This window comes from Macaca nemestrina, chromosome 2 (genome assembly GCF_043159975.1).
Source record: "Macaca nemestrina isolate mMacNem1 chromosome 2, mMacNem.hap1, whole genome shotgun sequence".
Lineage (NCBI taxonomy): Eukaryota > Metazoa > Chordata > Mammalia > Primates > Cercopithecidae > Macaca > Macaca nemestrina.
The window spans coordinates 163124309-163151903 of NC_092126.1; the positions used below are offsets into that span (position 1 = coordinate 163124309).

The following is a 27595-nucleotide window of genomic DNA, read 5'->3' on the forward strand; positions in this document are numbered from 1 at the left end:
TGCAGGTCACTCTATGAAACGTGGCAGCTGGGCTTATCAGCTGTGAGCCTGGCTAAGTCAGGCCTGCTGCCAAGTTGATTAATAAGCGCTGGGCTGACACTTCAAGAAGGACCTAAACCTGCTGATTTTCCTCCCCTCTTCCTTAGATCATTTCATTATTAAATTAAAGATTGTTGTGATTTAAACTGAACTGTCAGGCAGCCTAGGGACAAACATGGGGTTTGGTGAAGCAACTGAACCTGGTACTGCATTTACCAAATCAGATCTCAGCTGGGTGCTCTTTCTTTCTCTTAAAAAAATAATTTAGAACTCTAAGGGCTTGAAGTAGAAGTAGAACCTTCCCCTGCAGTGTCAGGAGCCCACACAGAGAGGCTGGCATGACAGGAAAGGGACCTGATTATAAATAGCATGAAAAGCAGCATCAGTCAAAACTCACTGATGTGCCTGAGCAAAATGTTAAAAGAAACAAATAGCTTCTAAAAGAGGAAGCAATGGTTTTCTTTTGTTTTTATAATTTAAAGTGCTAAGGAACAAAAGCAGTTTATATTCATATAGTTTTAAACACACACAAGCGCATGTGCACATGCACAAATAACATAAACACTAACAGATTCCCTTTAAGGAAATGATGGATAATCATTTTAAAATAACAAAATCACAAGTAGAGCCTCACAGAGGGGGTAGCTGTCCTTTCTTTTCCATGTAATTGATGCAATTTATTTAGAATGTCTATGGTTTACCCTTATGAAGTAATTTTTCTGTACGTGTATTTTTTTTCCAGCTTAGATGGAAACCATTTGAGATTCCAAAAGCATCTCAGAAGAAAGTAGACTTTGTGAGTGTAAGTCAGTCCCATCCACACCCTTCCTACTGCTCTCCTCTCTTCTGTGGTGAGTGAGCCAACCATTTGCAGGCTGAATGCCAAGCAGAAGCAGCCCTATCAGGAGGCAGCAGAGACAAAACCACCTGCGTATGCTTTGGGGGCTGGCGGAGCGATGTCTTACTTACAGAAACCATATGGCCCCTGACACCAAAGGGTATTCATGAACTATTTATATCTTAGAAAGGTCAATGGCAATTGAACATTTTCCTACTTAAGCTCCTTTCTTTTGGCTAGAATGGGGGCTTTTAATCTTTTTGCTCGCTTTGATAGTCTGATGATGTCTTTGTTTATGAATATATAAAATAAATTATATAATATTACAAAGAAGCTAATGATATTGAAATATAATGATAAAAATACTATTAAAAACAAATTTGATTTGGTTTATCGTCATTCATATGCTTTCTTGTTAATGTGCTAAATCATAATATCTATGGAAAACATCTAATAATTATGGTATGAGCATAAATATATTTTGAGGAATCTATAACGACTATAATGATTTTTATCACTGATAAAGTTATAGGCACCTCTAATACCACTGTAATTTGTTGCCTACATTCATGTTAGTTGAAGGAAATGATAAATTTCACTCAGAGATTAGCAGAAGTAAATATAATAACATATTTCCCATCCAAGTTCATGATCTCCCTGAAGTAGATGCTTGGGCTAGAATGGCGTCAATTCAGCATGGCAACTCTAGTTAGTACAATGCTGATTGGAAGCTCTGTTTGGTAGTTATAGGTCCCGGGAGTATTGGAATAACTGCCCAGAGCAAGGAGTATCTGGGGGAGAGGAGAAAGGAGCTCTAAGGAAGTGGGACTCAAAGAGACCAGTGGAGGGTTCTGCAGACCAGCCTCAGCTCATGGCTTACTTAGGGACAGTCCAAGTGCCCAGCCACAGGACAAATTGTTGGAAACATCTTGAAGTTCTCATCTTTATTAAATGCTCCAAACCCTGTGTAGACTCACTTAAATACACCCTAAACTTACAAATTGAGTTAAAATACAAAATGATACCCCCATCTCCTTTCTTGTGTGAATTGTAGCTATCTGGAGGAGCAGAGCTCCCTTCTTTTGGCTTTCTATCTGCAGGTTTGGAGCTGAGGGCTATTTTGAGAAGACCCACGTGTTAAGGTTTCTTGAACTGTGGATCATCTGGTCACACAGCAGAGAGAATTACACAATCTGTCAGAATGCAGTCCTCTGCCCTGTTCCAGAGAGATTAGGCTGACCCTATTCATAAGCAGAGGGCTGCCCATAGTGGAGTGTACTTGAGGGGCATTAACTGGTCCCTGATGCTGCAACCTTCCTCCCCAAGCCTCCTAGATGCCTGATGGTACCTCCAACAGAATCTCTTCTTCCAGTTGATGTCAAGCATCAAATTGATAAAATACCAAGTAATGAACTGATGCTCTGTAAGTTCTTCTGATATAGCCACTGAGACAATCCAGATTTAGGCCATGGCTGGAGACTAGGGTAAACCACAAACTACCAAACATGAGTCAGTAATTCAGGCTCCTCAGAGGCTGCCTGGATTCCAAATGTCCCACCAGTCCCAAAGCGAAGACCCTAGTAGAAATGTACCTCATGACCCTCAGGGACCAGTGGAAGGGCTGCCTCTTGGGCATCATTCACATTAACCTTTCCCTCTTCTGTGGCTCTCTCCCAGGGCCTGCACACCTTGTGTGGAGCTGGAGACATAAAGTCTAACAATGGGCTTGCTATCCACATTTTCCTCTGCAATACCTCCATGGAGAACAGGTAAGTGGCTCAGTTCTAGGGCAGGACATGCCCATCTTCTAAGGGCTGTTGGCCAGAAGGCAAACTCCAGGTTTCACTCTTCTGAAGTCACATATGCACGTACATAGTTATTTTTGTTACTGGTTTTTTTCTCAAGGCAATATTGATATATATTTATTGACAATGATGATCAATGAGACAAAAGGCATTTATCTTGACTGATATCCGTGATATAAACAAGAACATCACATAACAATGTAAACAGAAAAGGGAGGATGGAGCCCTGGAATGCAGGAGTAGATCGAAAGGCATTTTGACTTTGAGTCCAAATATCCTTTTGTTGTTGTTGTTTAATATTTCAAGGATTTTTCAGAGCCAAATATGAGTGACCAATGGACACAGCCATGAGGAGATCCTGAGAACATGTACCCAAGATGATTGGGCTACGGCTTGGTTTTATACATTTTAGGGAGGCATAAGACATCAATCAACACATATAAGGTGTACATCACATCCAAACTGTGGTGTTTTGTTTCGTTTTGTTTTGTTTTGAGACGGGGTCTTTCTCTGTCACCCAGGCTGGAGTGCAGTGGCACGATCTCTGCTCCCTGCAAGCTCCGCCTCCCGGGTTCACGCCATTCTCCTGCCTCAGCCTCCTGAGTAGCTGGGACTTCAGGCGCCCGCCACCACGCCCGGCTAATTTTTATGTATTTTTAGTAGAGAGGGGGTTTCACTGTGTTAGCCAGGATGGTCTCGATCTTCTGACCTTGTGATCCGCCTGCCTCGGCCTCCCAAAGTGCTGGGATTACAAGAGTGAGCCACCACGCCCAGCCCAACCTGTGGTTTTTATCTCAGTAGAAAAGTAATAGCAGATTTAAAGCAGGCAAAAAAGAAAACAGAGAAATAGAGAACTTAGAAACTCTGTAGTTGCAGGTTGACCTTTGGGCTCTGAATGATACAATTTTCCCATCGGTTTAAAATGTGCACAACAAACTGTAATAGGTAACCAGCTGGAGTACTAGAAACCCTGGCATGCCCTTGAACTTTTCCATTTTACGCAAACACTTGCAAGTAGAGGCACCTTTCTCCTTGTCTTTCCTCATTCTTAGATTATTTGTGTACCCTGTTTTTTTTTTTTTTTTTGGAACTGAGCTGTGGCCTAGGGGTTTTTGGGTGGTGGATTGGTGTACTGTTTGTAGGCAGGACTCCACAGTGTTTCACTGCTGAGTCGTCTCCACCCTCTTAGCTGTCTCAGTTTCTCTCTCTAGAGATCTAGCACCTCTGACAGGCCTCAAAATGCCAAGTGGTCAGCTCTTATACGCGTTTCCGGGACAAATCTTTTTAAACTAATTTGCTGGGGGGTTCCCTGTAGGGCCACTGCACATCACAGGGGATGAATCCCCCAGACACTGCAACTCAGCCCCTAGTCACCCAGGGTGCCTTTCAGCTGGGAGGAACAAAATGCCCTTTCTCTTCAGAGCTTAGGAGCTCAGTCTCTCATTTATGTACAAAAATGACAGTCACGCGAATGCGCAGGCAAGCCAGTTGTGCTAAATTTTGGGAGAAAAAACAATGGAGAAGACCATTTAGAATGCACCTCCAAACTGGAAACCAAACATGGTACCCAAAAGGGGGTCATTCTTGTTGTCTTTAGAAAAAGACAATGGAGGCTGGGCACAGTGACTCATGCCTGTAATCCCAGCACTTTGAGAGGCCGAGGTGGGTGGATCACGAGGTCAGGAGCTTGAGACCAGCTTGGCCAACATACTGAAACCCCGTCTCTACTAAAAAATACAAAAAATTAGCCAGGCGTGGTGGCAGGCGCCTGTAATCCCAGCTACTCAGGAGGCTGAGGAAGAATAATTGCTTGAACCTGGGAGGCGGAGGTTGCAGTGAGCCAAGATCACACCATTGCACTCCAGGCCGGACAGTGTGAGACTCCATCTCAAAAAAGAAGAAGAAGAAGAAAGAAGAAAGAAGAAAGAAGACAGAAGAAAGACGAAAGAAGAAGAAAAATGCAATGGAGAAAATCCTTTAGAATGCACCTGTGAACTAGAATTAGGAACCTAAATGAGAACTTCCTAGGAGGAAAAAAATCAAGAACTGTCAACGAAACAGTGCTCAGAAGGACTTAGTTCCATCAGAGGAGAAGCCCAAAGTTGAAGGCGCTTTCAATGGGTCCCTGCTGGTACCTTAGCTCTGAGTTCAGGCAACTCCTTCAGGGTTCTGAATCTTCTCTGAAGCCCAATTTGTCCAGGTGCCAAATTATTGTCGACAAAATTAGTCAAACTATTAATATGTAAAATATTTGAATTGATGTATTCTGAGCCAAATATGAGTGACCAGTGACCCATGACCCAGCCCTCAGGAGATCCTGAGAACATGTGCCTTTGAATATCCTTAATTTCTAAGATTCCCCAGGGCTGTTCTTGAGTCCCAGGTCACACTGTGTGAGTTTCCTTTAGGACCACCTGTTGGTAGCAGGCTACCCGACTTTGGCTTCAGCTAATAGTTCTGTGTAAGCTTAAAATTCCTAAGTAGAGGAGCTTATATACTGGCTTTGCAAAACAAAGTATGCAAATGGCATTCCTGCCTTATTATACACTACCTCTGGAACTGGACCATTTGTGTCCAAAGCCCAATGGCGATTTGTGAGCCATGAATCAGGGACAAGATCACAGCCCTATGACAAGGCTCTGGAGGCCTCTCTTTGGGTCAAATTTTGTATCAGCCCACCTCCCCTCTCTCCACTTGAGCCACACTGGGCTTCATTCACTTCTTTCAACCTGCCACGTGCCCTCCTCCTTCTAAGCATTTGCACTTGCTGTTCCTTCTGCCTGGAACATTCTTTCCTTTCTCCAAACCCTCACCTAGATAACACCTTCAGACCTCAGGTCAAATGTGTCCCTTCTTTGAAGAAGCCTTTGCTGATTCTTCAAACTAACCAAGTCCCTATTCTTTCATTCCCTTGAACTTGATTTTCACAGGGTCATTACTGTCTGCAGTGATATTGTTCTGTAATTATTTGATTGCTCTCTGACTCCCCACTAGACTCTAAGTTCCACAGGGGCAGAGCCTGGGTCATTTTGCTCCCCATTTTATACCCAGCTCTTAGCTTGGTACATAGGCACTAAACAATGATTTGTGTTATGAAGTAATTTGTCTAGATAATGTTAGAAATGAAAATCACAAGAATTACTCTATATATTTCAGATGCTTTTACAATTCAGATGGGGACTTCTTGATTGGTGAGTTCTGAAGACTTCCGACCTCCTCACTGTTAATTGACCCCTAACTACAAGCTGCTTTCTAATTTTATGCACATTATTTTCCTTCATTCTCCAATCTCTTATTTCATTTAGTGCAATCCAGAGACTGAGGTCTAGAGGCCACAGGTGGTCTGGAAAAGATTTCTAGTGTACCTCAAAGCTCCTATTCTATTTCCTTGTCTGTCTTTGCCCTTCCCTTCTGGACCTTTCTGATATGGGAGACCTGGGCAGCTGAAAAGAAATGAAGACTAATACTAATAGGATTAACTTATTAAGGTAACTGTATTTGCCTTCAAACTCACTCAGTAAAAGCCCATTTATCATTAGTAACTGCAATTTAAATTCAAATTTTCATGAGACCATCTAAAAGGTAAAGTCTATCAGATATTGTTCTGGTCTGCCTATTATATTTGATGGTTTTTTTAGTATCAATATTTTGGAATCAACATTTTGGTGTATATGTTACACAAGCAAACGTCAGCCTTTCACTGGAACTATCAGAAATGGGTGATTTTCCATCCTATTTCTGCTACCCCTTTTTGGCCATGTCACAAAATTGTGCATATACAAGTTTCTTGCCTGGTGACCAAAAAAGCAGAGTCATTGTTTTATTCACATTCTTCTAGATAGGAAAATAACTAATCTAAGTTGTCAGAATTTATCTTTTTCCCCAAGAGACTCAAGAAAGCTCTTTTCATTTGGAATGAAAAAGCAAATGCAGCCTTAAGCCTTTCCTGTTCATGAAATGGTTATCACACCAAAAGAATTGCTCACCACTGCCCTGTCTTTTTTTGTTCAGTTCCCCAGAAAGGGAACCTTCTCATTTACACTGAGTTTGGCAAGATGCTTGTACAGCCCAATGAGATCTGCGTCATTCAGGTTGGTGATGTGTCCCCTTCTCTTCCCTGCCTCTCACTAATTTGGGAGCAGTCAGATGTTTCAGCTGCTGCTATTTCCAACTCTAAAATTTCTCTGTCATGTCTGGGCAACGAGAAGGGAATTTGAGTTATGCAGAAGGTTCCATGTGCTGAAGAGTAAGCAAGCTTGGGTGCCTGCTTTGTTTTAATATAGCACATAATTCTAAAACAAAGACCACTTGTCACTGCACTTTCCTAAATATTTACCTACACTCTGGATAAGGCCCTGTTCCCACTAATGGCAGTAGAGGCAGTGAAGGTGGACATTTTTTTTTAAATGTGGCTAAATCAGGCTTCCGTTATCTCTGGACCCAATGAGAGGGTAGACTAGAATTGGCTTGGGTCAATATGTGATTAGGATTTAAGTTTTTCTTTTTAACTCATGTTTGCTCTGTTAACCTCCCAAGCAGCTCAACAAACCAGAGCTTTACTTTTGCATGTGGGACATGCTATGGCTCTGGGCAGCTTCTTTATAACTACAGCTGTGATTTCAGAAGGCACACCAGTGTCTGCTTTCCATTCCAGAGAGGAATGCGGTTCAGCATAGATGTCTTTGAGGAGACCAGGGGCTACCTCTTGGAGGTCTACGGTGTCCACTTTGAGTTACCTGACCTTGGACCAATTGGTAAATCTTCATTGCAAGCCTCTACGCCTCGCTTGAGATGTAGGACACAGATAATTGCATGAAAGTTAAACATCCTTCTCCCTTCGCTGTCTCACTCAAACTTCCACTTTTCTCTCTAGACAAATTCTTCTCTAGACCAAGGGTCTGCCAGAAAATATATGCAGAACAGAAAGCAACCCAAACCAATCTATTATAAATCTCTCTAGAATAGTATATAGGCATTGGAGATAAAGGCAGCATGTAATAGATTTCTGGTTGCATAGTGTGTACAGGAATGAATATAGAAGTTTGGGTTACTGTGGGCTAGGGTCGCCAGAAACAGCTCCACAGAAGAGATGAGAATTTGACTAATTCTTTATGAAAAGTTGAGGAGAGTAAAGAGGAAAGGGAACAGCTTTGCAAAAGCATACAAGTGAGAATGAGCTTTGTGATTAAGAGGAAGATCTTTTTGTTAAGTCAGTGAGATTTATAATGGATTGGTTTGGGTTGCTTTTTGTTTTGTATATTGTAAGACTATAAAGTAGGAAGGCCATAAAAACTCCCTGGGCTGTATTCCTATGGAAAGGAGGGATGGACTGGGTGACACATAGTCTACGAACCTCTGTGTACACCCCACCAAATCCACACACTTAGCAGTCAAAAAAGTACATAACTCAGTGCTATGAAGGATCTAGAAACCACACTCCAGGAGGCAGATCAAAACATTCAAAAGTGAACCAAGGTCCCCCCAACCCCCATTCTTCTGGCAAGCTGGAGGAAGTGAAAATGTTAGGAGGGGTTGTTCTCAAACTGTCTCTTGGAGTGAAAGGAGTGACTGGAAAAATTGGTCCTTGGTTTCCTCTTTGGTCACATCTCCCAGTTCTTCCCTTCCTTGTCAACAGCTTTTTAGAGCAAACAGGGACAGGCCAGTGTGTGCCTTCTGGTCAACTCCCCTGAGGAATCCAAATATGCAGAGGAAGGTGGGAGGCAGCAAGAGGCAGCTGGAGCCGTGGTGGGCCGTCTGTCATCCTGTTCACCGCCCACTCTTCCCACTCTGCTCTGGCTTCCTGCTGCTCTATAGTCAGCATAGCCTCCAGGTTCCATGGAACATGTACCCTCTGGAAAATATCTATAATTTGCTAACCAGCCGGGGGCTTATTTTTTTTTAACCCCAGGAGCTGGAAATGGTAAAACACTCCTCAGCTCGCTCCTCTCAGAGTTGCATTGTTTTTGCATGTACGTTTTTCATGTTTGCTCTTTTGATTTATTTTCTTTCTCTGGAGGAAACACTCACTCCTAACCAAAGGTAAGCAGGCAGGTCCTAAATACTTCTTCCTGAGTGGCAGACAGGGTTTTTCAGGCTGGAGAGCAGTTTTCAGACTTGGAATCTGAATTCTGTCTAAGGAGCAGAGGCATGCCTCAGGCAACAGCACGTAACCCTTCCTATCTGAGATCAAGGACTGTCATGAGTTCTAGAGTATTCAGGCGTTCCTTTAAAAGAAAAAGTTCTAGAGTTCTATCAGATATTCCCTTTTCCTCTTTTCAGGTCTCTTTCTCTTTTCCCTTCCCCTCACCTGTAGTGATAAGATAATGCATATAAGGTGGTTTTGTTAACCATAGTCACTCCACAACCTTAGAAGGTAATGCTGGTTTTTGTGAATTTTTTTCTGACCAGATTCCTTGGGTCTTCCTAAAAGGTACCAGACTGGAAATCCAGTGAATCTTTAAGCAATGAAAGCGATTTGTGGAGTGGCTCTTGACATGAAAGAAAGCCTTTCTCTTCATGCAACCATGGGCGTCTTTCCTATGTTTTGGAAGTTTCTAAAAGACTTTTGGGTTACTGTGTTCTAGGGGCCAATGGCTTGGCCAATCCTCGTGATTTCTTGATACCCGTTGCCTGGTATGAGGATCGCCAAGTACCAGGTGGTTACACTGTCATTAATAAATACCAGGGCAAGCTGTTTGCTGCCAAACAGGTAAAGTAAGAGGGTTGGCAGGCAGGGGAGGAAATGAAGGGTGATTGAGCACTTACTGATTGCCAAGGCGAGTGTTAGAAACTTTACATATATCCTTTCATTGTTATCATACCACTATGGCACTACAGATAAAGCAAATAGTTCTAGTAGTCAATGATACCTTCATAGTCATGAAAAAGGCCAGTAATGATAAATAATTTACCAACTTCACAGTAGGTGGCAGAACCAGCATTTGAACCCATATCTATCTGACTCCAAAGGCTGTGCCCTTTCTACTCACCAAGCAATGAAAATCTTAGCAATATGTGGGTCTCTGTAAATGGTGTGGAAAGCATAATATATGGGCAGCATAATATGTTCTGAAAAGGAAATGAGTTAACAGATCAACCAAGATTTATACTCTCCAATACCACCCTATTTCAAATGCAAGCAATTCTACAAAACAAGTAGAATTCAGTTAATTAGCTTGGCTTGGTTTGTACCACCAGGCTGGCAAATTCAGGACACAAGCAAAGGCACAGATCTTAATAAATAATAATAACAACAATGTAATATGGACTCTATAACATATTATGAAATATACTGAATATATATTAGAATAAAATAATCATATAATAAGAAGAACCCAAAGATCTCTTCTGTTTAGCATTATTCATTTGCTTCATTTTGTCTATTTGACTTATTCCTTATGTTTTCCAAGGTATGTTATTCTTCTCAGGCAACATCTAGAGATAATGCGAACCAGCTGAGGCCAACCAGTTTGGCACTTAAAACTAACCCTTGAAGCAGACACATTGTTATTTTCTTATTCTCTGGGTCAGGGTCTCTCAAAATTCCACGGCTATTTGTATCAGAAACCCTCAAGGAGGCTTGTTTAAAATACAGATCCTAGGCCGGGCATGGTGGCTCACCCCTGTAATCCCAGCACTTTGGGAGGCTGAAGCAGATGGATCATCTGAGGTCGGGAGTTCAACACCAGCCTGGCCAACATGGCAAAACCCCGTCTCTACTAAAAATACAAAAATTAGCCAGACGTGGTGGTGCACACCTGTAATCCCAGCTACTTGGGAGGCCGAGGCAGGAGAATCGCTTGAACCCAGGAGGCAGAGGTTGCAGTGAGCCAAGGTCATGCCATTGCACTCCAGCCTGGGCAACAGAGCAAGACTCCCTCTCAAAAAAAAAAAAAAATGCAGATCCTCAGATATTACTCTAGCCTTGCAAAAAATGATAAGCTCTGGAGATGGGACATGGAAACCTACATTCATTTTAAGCATGTTCCCCAGATCATTGTTTACATACAATTGTTAAAGAACCACAATTCTAGAACCAGCCAGTATCTCCTCCAGAAAGATTTGCACTTTCCAGGTAGACCCTGTGCTGGTTATTCTCTGTGTGAGTCCCCACTGATCCATTCTCCCTCTTTGCCATGATCTGTGTCCTGGAAGGTTAACTGTATCACCCAGGCTCTCTAGCCAGCTGGCTCCTGTTGGGTTCAACCCACAGGAAACTGCAAGGCAGGAGGAAAGACAAATTGGGAGATTTCTTCCCCTGCTTCCTCCCTGTTTAGGACTGTGTTTCTGGCAGTAGCTGCATCCCCCATATGACCTCAGTTCCTGTTGGACAGCCCTAGTGGTATGCTGGAGCTGATTCATAGTGACTTGCAAAAGCTGATATGCACACTTCTGTCCAACTCTGTATTCAGTGATGTCATGTTGGTAGCTAGAAAATCATCATGGTGAGACTATATCCACCTTAGAAATCAGTAAACACTATATGTCAATGCTTTATATATTTTTTCAGAGTGCTAGTTGTTAAATATTTACCAGCACACCACTGGGTAGCACCCTTCTTTATAGTCCTAGCATTTGCTGAACTACTATAACAATATTTCCCTCCTTATTCCACATGCCCAGGAATGGCAGTGTCTTCCCACTATTGCTAGGCTCAGATACCTCAACACTTCTAGTCATTCCAGTTAACCCTAACCATGCCTCTATGAGTAGTGCCTTCATTAAAATCTTTAGAGCTTTCAGACCCATAGATACAGAAGGGACAACCTTCCTATAGCAGAACACTGATCCTCTTCTACCCCAGGACAGGACCAAGAAATATTATGTTAGGATTGCTCTGAAATCTCAAGTCCTTGGAGTGGGAACTTTTAGAGGCCTTCTCCCCTCTCCTGGACTCACCAACCCAGGCACTGTGTCTATTGCAAGTTCCTCTAGGCTGAAATTACCTGGAGAACTATCACAGCAGGTACTCTCTGCTCCAGGAAACAGAAGGTAGCCCAGATTGTTTGAGAATTGCTGACATCCACAGATCCTCACAGTTAGGTTAAAAATTGTTGAAAAGGCACTACTTGGAGAATGTGCTGTGCTTCTGCTGCATTTGTGATCAGAAGGCAGCTGCAGCTTATGAACCAGAAAAATAGGGTTAGTGGCTAAGTAGAGGGTGTGTGGAGCAACCACAAAATGATTCAGGGTTGTACTTCTCCCAAAGGATAGTAAAATTAAATCAAGAACAAAATTAAATCAAAAGAAGAGAGAGGTATGCCCAGTACATATTGTGGGATCACAGTTACAAAAGCATTTGATGGTAAAATCATCCTTTCCTGCTTTTTGTGATTAGGATGTCTCCCCATTCAATGTTGTGGCCTGGCACGGGAATTATACACCCTACAAGTACAACCTGAAGAATTTCATGGTTATCAACTCAGTGGCCTTTGACCATGCAGTAAGTCTGAACCTTGCAGGGGCATTGGGGTGAGGCAACCCTTTGGTGGGAGGGGTCCACAGTAGACTCCTGACATTTCCAGAGTCATCGTTGGAAGCCCTAGATATAGTCATTTATCTTATGGTGAAGGAGTAAATAACATAGCTAGTAGGGGAGCCAAGCCAGATACTCAACATTCCCTGTGAACACAGCTTTGTTCTCTACAGAGCATTCGTGATAGTCTGACTTGTGTTTGCCAAACTAAGTGGATAAACAATTTCTTTGTGGAAAATTTATCCCCCAAAACAACCAAGTGGTAATGTCAGTGGTAGAATGAGGAGAAAGGAACTTTGTGAATTTGAAGAAGCCTCTGACCTCACAACTCTCAAGAGTCTCCTCTATGATCTCTGACTTCTCACCCCAGTGCCTTCACTCCTGGCTGTATTTGGCAGTGACAGAACGAACAGCCCACTTCTAAAGTTACTCATAACGTTCAGTGCTTGAGTTTAAAAAAGAAATTCTAGAGCATGAACTTGGTCATATTTTTCACTCAGTTAGGGGGCCACAAATAAGTGTCTGGTCTGCAGTGCAGGCTCCCAAGACCCTACATTCTTAATAAAGTGATGGTTCTGAGATCGGGGGGTGGGGGGCAGTTCATTCTGCAGCCCACTTCATAAGAGATGAACTTAACCCACAGGCTGGAAGGATGATTAGAGCAGAAGTCAGAGACTCAGAGGCAAAAGGATCATCCTGAGCTAGTTCACTTTATCTCTGGGGGGCCAAAACCACCTCTCCGAACAGCAGCAACTCTTAATAAAAGCAAAGGGGAAAAGAAAAGTGAGATATCAGACCCCAAACAAGCAGCATGAGAAAGGATCCCGAGACACTGATAAAGCTTGATTTGCTGCTTCACTACCTTTGCTGCTTCACCACCTTTGCTGCTTCACTACCTTTGCTACTTCACCACCTTTGCTGCTTCACTACCTTTGCTTGAATAGTTTAGACCATTTCCCATGACAGATGCAGAAATGTCAGCTCTCACAGCAATAAGGGTTGGGTTTATTTTTATTTGAATTTACACAGGTGCAATCTTCTCTGTATTGCTGCTATAATTATTTTTCCAAAATTCAGTTCTGATCATGCTACCACTGTACTCATTAGAAAGCCTTTGCAAGTTTCCCATGGCTTAGGATTAAGTCTGAGCTCTGAAGCGTGGTGTTTGATGCTCTTCACCATCTGTCCCTGGACTCATTTTCCAGTATCACCTCTTGCCCCTCTCCCTTCTGTCAATGCACTGGGGTTTTAGCCTTATCTCCTCTTAACAAAATCTCTGTGCACTTTCATGTGTTTTCTGTGATTAAAATGTCATTTCCCTTCCTTACCACTTCCTTAGTCCTTCCTCCCTCCCTCCCTTTTTCCCCCATCCCCCCCACCTTCCTTCCTTCCTTTCTTTTTTTTTTTTTTTTTACTTTTATTTTAGATTCAAGGGTACATGTGTAGGTTTCTCCGCTCTCTCTCTCTCTTTTAAACTTTTATTTTAGGTTCAAGGGTACATGTGCTCCTTCCTTCTTTCCCTCCTTCCTTCCCTTCTCTCTCTCTCTCTCTTTCTCTCTCTCTCTTTTTCTTTCTTTCTGTTCATTCTTGAATACTTACCTCAAATGTCACCTCCTCTTTGAAGCCCTCTTTGACCCTTTCAGGTAGAATTAGCTGCCCAACCGCCACCCCCCAGTTAATGCTAAAGAAGCAGGGAATCTATCCCCATGATCTTTGAATCTCCAGACTCTTGCATGGCATCTGAAAGGGAACATGATTGTTGATTTCAATTAAATTGAATCTCAATCTTTTCACTGAAGAATTCTGAAGATTTTTCAAAAGTATAATCTCGTCCCTCAACCTATTCCATCTTACGCTACCACTATGAAGACTAGTGATGTAAATGATGTGTTTTAGACCTGAAAGTCAAACAAAGGTAGGAAAGCAATGAACGACTTCTCAGACTTTTCTGCCAATGGATACAATCTGGAATCTCTGTGTTCTCCCAAAGAGGAGCACACCTACACCAAAACTTGGATTTTGCTTTATTTCTATTTCCACTTCGCTCTGAGCATCCCTTCTGCTGCACATCTCAGCTCTAGTCAACTTGACCTGAGATTGAGAAGCAGGCACTATTGGTTCTGAGACCCACGGGGTAATAGGTTGCATGTAATGTGGGCTCAGCAGGGTGAAAAAGTAGTTCAGAATCCTTTCAGCTGGTGTTAATTCATTTTGCCTCAAGCACAGCAAGAGGAAAAAGTCATATGAGTGATTACTGCACCTTGATGACAAGCCCAGACTTCTGTTGTTTGATCAGAAATTAGGCGGTCCCTTTGCAGCAACATGGATGCAGCTGGAAGCCATAATCCTAAGCAAATTAATGCATGAATAGAAGACCAAATACTGCATGTTCTCACTTATAAGTCAGAGCTAAACATTGAGCACCCATGGACATAAACATGAGAAAAATAGACACTGGAGACTACTAAAAGGGGGAGGGTGGAAAAACTACCTGTTGGATATTATGCCCACTACCTGGGTGATGGGATCCTGTATTAGTCCATTTTCATACTGCTATGAAGAAATACCTGAGACTGGGTACTTTATTAAAAAAAAAGGGGGGTTTAATGTATCCACAATTCCACATGGCTGGGGGGACCTCACAATCATGGCAGAAGGCGAAGGAGGAGCAAAGCCGTGTCTTGTGTGGCAGCAATCAAGACAGCATGTGTAGGGGAACTGCCCTTTATAAAACCATCGGATCTTGTGAAACTTATTCACTATCACGAGAACAGCACAGGAAAACCCACCCCCACGATTCAATTACTTCCCATTGGGTCCTTCTCACAACATGTGGAGATTATGGAAACTACAATTCAGGATGAGATTTGGGTGGGGTCACAGCCAAACCATATCAGATCCCTACCCCAAACCTCAGCATCACACAATATACCTGTGTAACAAACCTGCACATGTACTCCTGTATCTAAAATAAAAGTTGAAATTAAAAGTTGAATAAAAATAAATAAAAAGAAATTAGCATGTCACTTGCAAACACCTTCATGTATGCATGCAATATGTGTCATTGTCCAGTCACCTCCCTTGCATCGTGCGTTCGGTCTCTCCTTGTGTATTCACAGGACCCATCCATTTTCACAGTGTTGACTGCCAAGTCTGTCCGCCCTGGAGTGGCCATCGCTGATTTTGTCATCTTCCCACCTCGATGGGGGGTTGCTGATAAGACCTTCAGGCCTCCTTATTACCATAGTAAGTCTCTATTTTACCAAGCCACATTTGCAAGCCAAAGAGACAACAAAGCAGTGAGCACTACCCATTGGGAATAATGCCTGGGTTGTTTCTGGACACCTACCCTGGCTTGAATTCAGGATCCTGCCTCACAAGGCCTAGTGCTGATCCCCAAGCTTTAATCTCTTTAAGGGATGGTAATTGTGTTAGTCCATTCTTCATTGCTATAAAGAATACCTGAGGCTACTTAATTTATAATGAAAAGAGGTTCATTTGGCTCATGGTTATGCAGGCTGTACAAGCTGCATGGTGCTGGCATCTTTTTCTAATGAGGCCTGAGGAAACACAATCATAGTGGCAGGCAAGGGGGGAGCTGGCGTATCACATGAGGAGAGCAAGCAAGAGAGAAAAGAGGAAGTCCCAGCCTCTTTTGAGCAGCCAAACCTCATGTGAACTCATAGAGTGAGAACTTACTCATAACCGTCATGACGGCATCAAGTCATTTATGAGGTATCTGCCTCCATTACCCAAACACCTCCCACCAGGCCCCAGCTCCAACACTGGAGATCACATTTCAACATGAGAGTTGGAAGGAACATACATCCAAATTATATCAATAGTGATGCATTGACTCTGAGCCTGGTTCCCGGTTTGTCTGTCCCTGTAAGAGGCAGAAAGGCTGGTAAAGTTTAGAAGCCTTGTTAGAAAGGCTTCTAAACAAGTTTCCTCACATTTTAGATGTTTCGTTTTGGAGAATGCTGGGGAAATTGTTAGTTAGTCTGTTGTTTTGGGAAAGTTCATCACCTAAGTCTAGTTCAGAGAACCAGAGAAAGAAAAAGAGAGAGAGAGAAAAACAGAAATGTGCATTCTCCAATTATTTTGGCAGGGCAAAGCAGACTGCAGCCTACATTAGGGAATAGACTCTATTCTGGAAAGAGTTTCTACAGAATATTTGTTGCCTAGTACAAGACCTAACAAATCTACTATTTTTATTTTATTAATATTATTATTCTTAGCACCTAATAGTTATTGGCCAATTTCTATGGCCCTGTTACAAGTTTTTTAAAAAACTAACTCATGAAGTGTTTATAATAATTGTAAGAGACAAGTAGTATTATTGTCCCCCCCCCCGCCCCTTTTTTCAGAAAATTAAACTGACACAAGAGGGATTAAGTAACTCTCTCAAGGACTCACAGCAAGTTAAGTGTAGAGTCAGGATTTAATTGCAGGCTGTCTGACTCCAGAGCAAACACTCATGACCACTAACTGGTATGGCTAGCATAGTGCCTGATATATAGCATGCTTCTAATAAATATTTATTTAATAAGTGAATGTGTCAACAAGAATAAAGTATTTCATGGCTGTACTTAATGAGGTTGACATTTTTAATTGTGCAATAGCTAGCTGAAAATCCAATCAAAGGTCAGTGTGCAATTCTACTTCCTGGAGTGTGCATTTTTTTGTACATAGAGTTCTGGGAAGACTCTAAGAGGCATTCCACCTGGAACATTCTAGAAAACAAATTCCTTTCTTTAGTAAACTCCAGGGCCTTCTGTTTATATTAGGTCCCTCTTTATATATACCAGTTCCCAGGTGTCAGGGCTCAACAGAAAACAACAGTGCACTGAATGGCCAATTTAGCTATTTTATAGCATCAGGAATGAAGGCCCTCAGGACGGACGAAGGCCACTCCATGGTCAAATGCCAGCATCCCCTTTTCAGATAACACCATCATGGTAGAGAAAAGAAAACAATCGGTTACCACTGCAAAGACACCAGCTATTTTGTGAATAGCATCATAAGTCCCTTCTAAAAAATGTCAAGCCTACTAAGGACTCTAACTTTTCTCCTCCTGGAAGTTAGTGACCTACAGGCCTGTTGTCAAGGAGAGAAAATTTCCCTGGCTGATAGTCTGTACTTCACATGCTACTCCTTAATAATTCACTGTTTCACTCTTGTTCTTTTATTGAGGTTACTCTGTGTGCCTGTAGTGGTTCTTACATTTACCATGTGTCAGAGTCAGCTGGAAGGTTTATTAAAACACAGATTATTGGGCTCCATCCTCAGAATTTCTGCTTCAGTAGGTCTGGGATAGGACCTAAGAATCTGCTTTTTTAACAAGTTCCCAAGTGATGCTGAATCTGCCTTTTTTTTTTTCTTTTTTTTTTTTTTTTGAGACAGGGTCTCGCTCTGTCACCCAGGCTGGAGTGCAAGTTGTACAATCTCAGCTCACTGCAACCTCCACTCGCCAGGCTCAAGTGATCCTCCCTGCTCAGTCTCCTGAGTAGCTTGGACCACAGGTGTGCACCATCACAGCTGGCTTTTTTTTTTTTTTTTTTTTTGCATTTTTAGCACAGACGGAATCTCGCCATGTTGCCCAGGCTGGTCTCGAACTCCTAAACTCAAGCAATCCACCTGCCTTGACTTCCCAAAGTGCTGGGATTACAGGTGTGAGCCACCGTGGTTGGCCAGAATCTGCATTTTTTTTCACTGGCAAGTCAGGGGATTCTGATGAAGGAGGTTTACAGACTGCTTGTTGAGAAATACCAGCCTAGAGCATGTCCCTGGCCCTAGGTGGAGGAATAATAGAGTCATCTGATTTAGACAAGTTTGCTACTGTGCTATAGGGTCTCAACCCACTCCTTAATTTTTATTTGTAGTTCAGACTTCCTGACACAAATAACCTTGAGAGATGCCTCCTGTAGTTTTTTAATGACTCTCAAAGTAAATTTGGCCCCAGGGTAGATCTTATAAAGGTATGGGTACTCTGAGTTAGTTGGAAAAAACTACAGAATCCCAGGTTAGAAAAGAGTTTTCTAGAGATATTAAAAATATTGCCTTGGCAATACTCAAAATCTTTGCTACTTTGATGTGACTTTATTATAAGAGAAAATGGAGAATTATTTCTATAGAAATATTGCCTCCGATCATCTTAATGTGCCCTAGTCAACTAGATTCAGCTTTAATCAGAAAGGCAAGGTCTATCCTCCCACTGTCCTTTGAAATATAGAAAATGATATAGAAATGTCATCACCAAGCTCATTGCTATCTAAATTCATATTCAGATCAAAGCTGAATTCCATTTTGCTCTCTTCTTAAAATTAAGCCATGAAGGTGACCCTGAGGACACATACTAGAGCAAGGAGCGTGACACCAAATTTAAGTCATGAGCTGAACTGTTTTTTAAACTTAGACACTTTATGCTTACATTTGCTGCTTTTTCTGTATTTCCACTTCATAGAGAAACAAGTAGAGCTATGGTCTGGGTCTCCCTCTTCAGCAGGAGCTCACAAACTCTCACTCACTTTGTAGGGGCCTGCAGTAGCTTTCTGTTTCTGAGCAGGGTGGGTGTGGTTGCTTAGTAAATTATAAAAGCATTTGGCACTTGGTTATACTGCACATGTAAGCAAGAGGGCAGGCATGCATCCTGTCCAGTGTAATTTTGTAAGGGTTGCAACTGCCACATCTCTCTACTCCGTCCTTGGTTTACACTCTCAGTACTCTCACAGGACAGACTATGAGTAGCTTTAAAGGCTGTGTTGTTGTTGTTGTTGTTGTTGTTAATTATTTCTTTTTTAAGTAGCTTTAAAATCTATTTCTTATTCATCTCTGTCTCATGGTACCCAGCACAGTATCTAATTATATATGCTGGCTGGCTGGATGGGCAGATGGGTGAAGGGGGAAAAGGACAGATGAATGAATGGATGAGTAGATGTGTGGTTTGAGATGCAAAGACACTTAAATTTGCTCAGGTGTTATATTTCTTTAATTCCTGCTCTATTGTATTGCTACTCTAATAAAGAGCTTTATTTCAATAGAAGCATAAGATTGCAAGAGTGGAAGCATGGTGGTTTTTGTTAAATTTTGTGTAACTCTAGAAAGCAAACTAGGACCAATGAATTTAACTCATATAAAAGCAAATTTCCATTTAATATAAGAGCTTTCTTACGCACAGAGCTCTTCAATAATATGATACGCTTTGTAGAGTGGAAAACTTCCATTCACATCCAGGCAGAGCCCAGGTGGTAATCAGTCAGGAAAGATATAGAAATTTCTTCTACATTGAGTAGAAGTAAGGATCCCTTCCAATTTTAAGGTTTAGGACTCTATGAATAGGGTATCAATGAAAATAGAAAAAATAAAAACAAATCCAGAAGACATTTTGAAGAACAGAAAAACAAGAGGATAACAGATTCATCTATAGAAGATAATATTTGTCATAATAAATAGCATTTCTGGTCTGTTTTATACACATACCAAGACTCTTTCACACAGATTATCATCTGATAATGGACTTTAAGTCTGGAGTTCTTTTCATTACATCATCATCCATCAAAACACACACACACCCAATCTAAGCCTTCTAGATTGGGAATTAGAAATATGGTGTTGCTGTGTCCTACAGTGGAGCTGCTTGGGAAAGGGTTATGATCTGGGAGATAAGATAACTTTGATAGAGGGCTTGTAAGCTTACATGATAGAGTACATTCACTCTTTATTATGACTACCATTTTAATTATTATTGTCTTCTCTGGGCCCTGATTTTCTTTAGATCTAGCCTGATTCCTGTAAGATAGTGGAACTCAAGACCTCTGATAATCCACATGGCCATGGAGTAGAGCCATGCCTGCCAAGAATGCCAATATGAATGTTTTGTGATTGTTCTTCTGTCAATCCACATTCTTTATTAATCCTATACAATTTATTAGTTTCTCCTATGTTCTTGGAATTCTGCAGAAATAATGCTTAAGGGATCTTTGTGTTTTACTGGTCTTGCCTTGCTTGGATAATAAAAATAATCCTGCTTCAACCTTCCCAGGGAACTGCATGAGTGAGTTCATGGGACTCATCCGAGGTCACTATGAGGCAAAGCAAGGTGGGTTCCTGCCGGGTGGAGGCAGTCTGCACAGCACAATGACCCCCCATGGACCTGATGCTGACTGCTTTGAGAAGGCCAGCAAGGCCAAGCTGGCACCTGAGAGGATTGCCGATGGCACTATGGTAAGTATGTTAACTGCCAGATTCCGGCGGCCTCTGAACTCCCCACCCTTGCTGAAAGAGGTGGCCATTTTTCATTTCTCCAAAGTCACAGAGGAAGAGTCAAAAGGGGGAGAGTTACATGACTGCATAAGTACATTTCCATGTATATATACACACATCCTTGTGTATATGCTAGACTTCTGTTGTGGTGGTGTAGAAAGATCTTCGGACTTGGAGTCAGACCTGGGTTCTGAGTTCAGGTCCCATCTCTTAGTTCCTGTGTGATCTTGAACAACTCACTTAGCTTCTCTGTGTTTCATTTTCCCCATCTATAAAATGGATATAGTATCCAACCCAGCAGATGGCTATAAGTGAACCTAACAGACTGTCCAACACTATTCAAATGTAAGGGAATATTATTAATACTATGTGAAGCCTCTTCCTGTATCCATATGCGGCCCTAGGAATATGCTATGTCTCAGAGTCTTCTGCTTTTTGAAGTAATCCTCCAGGGCCACAATAGTAGTGGAGGCAGGATGTCACCTTCAGCACATGTTTCAAACCAAGAAGGGTCAAAAAGCCCTTGCCTCACTATAGTCAGGGCTTGTGAGAAGCAATTCTCAGCTGTTTTTTTCATTTTTCTTTGCTCTGCTTTGGCATGGATGCAACTGATGGGATTTAAAACCTGTTTTGTATTCCTCCTGTGTCAGGCTGTAAACATTGAGGCCGAACACAATTGCAGTTGGCTGCAGTGCTTGATTTTATTTTGCATTCTTCGAGGTAGAGTTTATGGTCCACGGGGAGTAATTTTATGCTAAATCACATGCAAATTTGCTTTACTTTTTAAAATAAATGCCTTGAATGCTACCTGGTTTAAAATCCATAGCACAGACTTGCCTGCTTCATGCTTGCAAATTACCCTAAGCAGTGAGTATTATCTCCCTCTGTCTAGTGCAGTTTGCTTTCAGTCCCAACCCTGGAGCCAGAGTTGGTGGAGCTCCTCTGCAAAAGGAGGGTATACAGAGTCCCATTTGCTTGCTTTGGCTCTATTTCCCATTTCAAGGGCCTCTGTGGAGTTTCTGTCGAACCCCTACATCTCAATGAGATGCAGTTTGGCAGTCTCAGTTAAGCTGTTACCTCTGAAGTCTCCTGGAGGTGCATTCCTGGAGGCTCTTCCGGAGTTGCCACTCAATAACCTTTGGTGCCCCAATTTGGCTTTGGGTGGTCAATGTTATGAGGGAGCTGTGTTTTACAACAGTGAGGCATAGGACAGGGCTGTTTCTATGAGGAGCAATGCTTTGAATTACTAGTGAGAAAGAGCTCTCCTACTAGGATGGGAGACCCTGGGTATCAAGGAGCCAGAATACCTGAGGACAGAGGGTCCAACATCTTACCAAGACCTAACTTTTGGTCGTCCTCACCATTTCCCATTGTATAATTCAGACCCAGGTCTATCTATATACCTTATCCTTATTCTTGTTTGGAGTGATTAACTTGACACAACACCGTCTTCAAAGTCAGCTGGATGGGGCTTTTGTTAATCCAGCCAAATGGAGAGGCTTTTAAGAAGCAGCCAGCAAAGAGACAATAGGAATAGCCATAATAATCATTATGTCTGAATAGTGCTTTTCAAATTTTTTATTACTTATTATTTTTATGGATACATAATAAGTATGTATATTTATGGAGTACATGAGATATTATGATACAGGCATATGATATGTAATAATCACATCATTGGATAAATGGGGTATCCATTACCTCAAGCATTTATCCTTTGTGTTACAAACAATCCAACTATACTCTTTCAGTTATTTTAAAATGTGCAATTAAATTTTTATTGACTGTAGTCACGCTGTTATGCTATCAAATGCTAGGTCTTACTCATTTTTATCTTTTACATATTTATTTATTTATTTATTTTTAACTTTTATTTGAGGTTCAGGGGTACATGTGCAGATTTGTTATATAGGTAAACTGATGTCACAGGGGTTTATTGTATAGATTATTTCATCACTCGGGTACTAAATGTACCCAATAGTTATTTTTTCTGATTTTCTCCCTCCTCCCACCCTCTATTCTCAAGTAGGCACCAGTGTCTGTTGTTCCCCTCTTTGTGTCTATGAGTTCTCATCATTTAGCTCCCATGTAGAAGTGAGAACATACAATATTTAGTTTTCTGTTCCTCTAAGTTTGCTAAGGATAATGGCCTCCAGCTCCATCGTGTTCCTGAGAGACACATGATCTTGTTCTTTTTTATGGCTGCATAGTATTCCATTACATATATACATACATATAATATATGTATGTATATGTATACATACATATAATATATGTATGTATGTGTATATATACATACATATAATATGTGTGTGTAAAACCCAAAACTATAAAAACTCTGGAAGACGACCTAGGCAATACCATTCAGGACATAGCCATGGGCAAAGATTTCATGACAAAAACATCAAAAGCCATTGGCAACAAAAGCAAAAATTGACATACGGGATCTAAATAAACTTAAGAGCTTTTGCACAGCAAAAGAAACCACCAACAGGGTAAATAGACAACCTGCAGAATGGGAGAAAATATTTGCAAATGATGCATCTGACAAATGTCTCTATGTATGTCTCTCTCTCTCTCTATATATATATATATATATATGCCACATTTTCTTTATCCAGGCTGTCCTTGATGGGTATTAAGTTGATTTTATGTCTTTGCTATTGAGAATAGTGCTGCAATGAATATTTGCATGTATGTGTCTTTATGGTAGAATGATTTACATTCCTTTGGGTAAATACCCAGAAATGGGATTGCTGGGTAGAATGGCAGTTCTTTTTTTAGTTCTTTGAGGAATCACCACACTGCCTTCCACAGTGGTTGAACTAATTTACACTCTCACCAACAGTGTATAAGTGTTCCCTTTTCTCTGCAACCTTAGCAGCATCTGTTATTTTTTGGCTTTTTACTAATATCCATTCAGACTGGTGTGAGATGGTATTTCATGTGGTTTTGATTTGCATTTCTCTAATGATAAGTGATATTGAGCTTTTTCTCATTTGCTTGTTGGCTGCATGTATGTCTTCCTTTGAAAAGCATCTGTTCATGTCCTTTGCCCACTTTTTAATGGGGTTGTTTATTTTTTCTTGTAAATTTGTTCAAGTTCCTTATAGATGTTGGATATTAGACATTTGTCAGATGCGTCACTTGCAAACATTTTCTCCCATTCTGTAGGTTGTCTATTTACTCTGTTGGTAGTTTCTTTTGCTGTGCAAAAGCTCTTAAGTTTAATTAGATCCCATTTGTCAATTTTTGCTTTTGTTGCCAATGGCTTTTGATGTTTTTGTCATGAAATCTTTGCCCATGGCTATGTCCTGAATGGTATTGCCTAGGTCGTCTTCCAGAGTTTTTATAGTTTTGGGGTTTTACATTTAAGTCTTTAATCCATCATGAGTTGATTTTTGTATATGATGTATGGAAGGGGTTCAGTTTAAATCTTCTGCATATGCCTAGCCAGTTGTCCCAGCACTGTTTCTTGAATACGGAGTCCTTTCCCCGTTGCTTGTTTTTGTCAGCTTCATTGAAAATCAGATGGTTATAGGTGTGTGGCCTTATTTCTGGGCTCTCTATTCTGTTCCGTTGGTCTATGTGCCTGTTTCTGTATCATTACCATGCTGTTTTGATTACTGTAGCCTTGTAGTGTACTTTGACATTGGGTAGCATGATGCCTCCTGCTTTGTTCTTTTTGCTTAGGATTGCCTTGGGTATTTGGGCTCTTTCTTCGTTCTATATGAATTTTAAAATAGTCTTTCCTAGTTCTGCGAAGAATGTCTCTGGTATTTTGACATGAACAGCATTGAATCTTTACATTGCTTTGGATAGTATGGTCATCTTAATGATATTGATTTTTCCTATCCATGAGCATGGAAAGTTTTTTCATTTGTTTGTGTCATCTCTGATTTCTTTGAGCAGTGTTTTGTAATTCTCATTGTAGAGAGCTTTCACCTCTCTGGTTAGGGGTATTCCTAGGCATTTTATTCTTTTCGTTGCAGTTGTGAATGGAATTGCATTCCTGATTTAGCTTTCAGCTTGACTGTTGTTGGTGTACAGGAATGCTAGTGATTTTTGTATATTGATTTTGTATCATGAACTTTGCTGAAAGTTGTTTATCTGTTGAAGTAGCTTTTGGGCCAAGACTATGGTGTTTTCTAGATATAGAATCAGGTCATCTGCAAACAGGGATAGGTTGACTTCTTCTCTTCTTATTTGGATGCACTTTATTTCTTTCTCTTGCCTGATTGCTCTTTGCCAGAACTTCTAAGAGTATGTTGAATAGGAGTGGTGAGAGAGAGCATCCTTGTCTTATGCTGGTTTGCAAAGGGAATGCTTCCAGCTTTTCCCCATTCAGTATGATGTTGGCTGCAGGTTTGTCATGGGTGGCTCTTATTATTCTGAGATGTGTTCCTTCAATGCCTAGTTTATTGAGAGTTTTTAACATGAAGATATACTGAATTTTATTGAAAGCCTTTTCTGCATCTTGAATAGTGCTGTATAACTTGCATAGCACTTCCATATGATCTCATCCAGTCTTTCCATCAAGTCTGTCACAGAAATTCAGGCAGGGATACTCATATCCATTGTTTTAGGCAAAAAAAGAAGTTAATGTATATTAGAGCCCAAACATTAATGTGGGTGCTTTGGGTTGTGGCACAAGATAATTCTATTATTTTCTTTTTGCCTATCTATATTTTACAAATTTCCAAATGTGAGCATATAAAAATTGTAGGGTTTGGTTTTGGGGTTTTGTTTTGTTTTGTTTTTAAAGCCATGTTGGGTAAGAAAAATCAGCAATTGATGAAGCTGTAATATCTAAGATGCACAGAGTATTTGCATATTCTTTCTGTTGTGGACAAAAACCTCCTGACAGTGAAACATCCACCTTTCAGACACTTTTGAGATATGACTTTTAAAAGTGCTACAGCCATTCCTGCCTTTTCCTTCACCTCCCTCTCCCCCTGTACTCCCTCTTTTTTCTTTTTCCCAGCCCATCTTTTGGTCAGGGTCCTGAAAAGACAGGCTCAAATCCCAACTCTGCCATGACTTGTCGCCTTAAGCAAGTTGTTTCCCGGCTCTCAGCCTTAATTCCTCCTCTGTAAAGTGGGAAGTATGCCTTTTCTCACAAGGACATAGCCACAGTCAGTGAAGTCCCTGAGAAGGTGGATATTCCCAGGATTCTCCCACGTCTGCCCTTGGATCTAGCAGACTTAGTTCCCTAATACCATGAAGACAATGTGAAGCTTAAGGGCTAAATTTTATTTTACAGAATGAAACTTGAGGCCCTGAGAAGTTAAGGGTCTTGTACCAGGTCTCATCAGCTTACAAATGGTAGGACCAGAGCCACAACTCAGGGCTTGAGCCTGCTCTCCTCACCATGCTAGCACACAAATCTTTAATTTGTTATTGGAAGATTTTACCTACCCATACCTTCTGTTGACATCTAATCAAACATGTTTATTATCTATCTCACCTCTTTTTTCTCATCCCCATCCTCACTTCCTCCAGGCATTTATGTTTGAATCATCTCTAAGTCTAGCGGTCACCAAGTGGGGACTCAAGGCCTCCAAGTGTTTGGATGAGAACTACTACAAGTGCTGGGAGCCACTCAAGAGCCACTTCACTCCCAATTCCAGGAACCCAGCAGAACCTAATTGAGACTGGAACATTGCTACCATAATTAAGAGTAGATTTGTGAAGGTTTTTTCAGAATCTTATGCTTTCTGGTAGTATTGGGAGCGGGGGTTGGTTAAAATGAAAACTCACTTTTCATAGTCAAGTAACTCAGAACTTTTGCGGAAACGCATTTGCAAAGTTCTATGGCTGTCACCTTAATTACTCAATAAACTTGCTGGTGTTCTGTGGAAGTAGTGATTGGTCATAATCAGGTCTTGATGAAACAAACCTAGCAGGTCAGGTAAGTCTTGCTAAGATTGAACCAAGGCCCAGGGTCCTTTCCTGTGTGGTTGACCTGAAGGTCTTCATTCTAGGAGCACAAGTCCAGGCATGTGCTAGGTATCACAAGACCAGGCCATAAAGCCAAGCATTAAGACCATGAGATGAGACTGGAGGTATGGCAAAGCTCTTAGGAGCCAATCCAGACACGGGGAAATTTAGGGGATCATGAGCGCTCCAAACATCCAGCTTTCAATGGATAAGGAACCAGGCCAATAGGTTGTCTAATCTTGGTAGTCACGTAGCAGCCAATATGATGATACTGGAGAAGAACACCAGCCACCAAGAAGTGAGAACCACTCATTTTCTTAGGGTGATCAACTGTCCCAGTTTGTACAGGACTACATCAATTTTTTCGCTTAAAGACCCGCATCCCAGGAAACCCCTCAGTCCTGGTCAAACCAGGAGAGTTAGTTATCCTACTCTTTACTCATTTATCAGTCCATTCGGGAACCACATGTTGAATCCTTACTACCAGCTACAGATGAAGATGCTGGGGATGGAGGATTGAATAAAAAGAAGCAGGCTTTCCCCTTAAGGAGCTCACAGTCTGGAGAGATAAGGGCCAAAGAAAATCAAGGTCTGAGTACAAGGCCATGACAAAAATTTCCACTGTGTGAAAAGCTGTACCTACCAGTTCCCTTCCTATGGTCAGCATCCCTCCCAGAGTACTGTGCTGCCCAAGACTTTGGATGAGAGTTGATTAGAGTCTCCTGGTGTGAAAAGACAGGCAAATATGAACAGAAATATGATGGAAAATGATGTTTTTCACTACTTCAGTTCTGTACTTTTAGCACATTTCCCCAGCTTTGTTGCCATAGTAGCAATTTTGATATGCTGCTACCAAATTTTCATTCAGTAAGATGTAGTGAGAGTCAGCTATGTGTCAGGGCCTAAGGATTAGGATTGCCAGATGAAATATAAGAGGCCCAGTTAAATTTAAATTTCAGACAAACCACAAATAGTTTTTAGTGTAAGTATGTCCTGCACAATACTTGGACATTCTTATGCTAAAAAATTATTAATGGGTTACCTGAAATACTAATTTAAGTGGGTATCCTGTATTTTATTTGCTAAATTTGGCAATCCTACTAGGGATAAGTGGTCAAGGAGATAGGCATGGTCCTGCCCTTACCAAGGTTACATTATAGAGAGGGAGATGACATGACTTCCACCTGGAGAGAAAGCAAATAAAATAAATAAATAAATAAATAAATAAATAAA

At 41.3% G+C, this 27595-nt stretch overlaps 1 protein-coding gene across 1 annotated transcript in view; it reads left to right on the forward strand.

Annotated features, from left to right (window-relative positions):
• LOC105470316 (homogentisate 1,2-dioxygenase) overlaps window positions 1-26277 on the forward strand; it is a 56890-nt gene extending 30613 nt beyond the window's left edge. The window contains exons 5-14 of the mRNA XM_011722176.3: window positions 782-841; window positions 2555-2646; window positions 5839-5873; window positions 6694-6773; window positions 7337-7436; window positions 9267-9391; window positions 12020-12124; window positions 15277-15403; window positions 20202-20383; window positions 25925-26277. Of these exons, the coding sequence (XP_011720478.1) occupies window positions 782-841; window positions 2555-2646; window positions 5839-5873; window positions 6694-6773; window positions 7337-7436; window positions 9267-9391; window positions 12020-12124; window positions 15277-15403; window positions 20202-20383; window positions 25925-26074 (1056 nt within the window). The 3' untranslated portion in view covers window positions 26075-26277. The remainder of the gene's footprint in view (window positions 1-781; window positions 842-2554; window positions 2647-5838; window positions 5874-6693; window positions 6774-7336; window positions 7437-9266; window positions 9392-12019; window positions 12125-15276; window positions 15404-20201; window positions 20384-25924) is intronic.
• Window positions 26278-27595: the final 1318 nt, after the last annotated feature.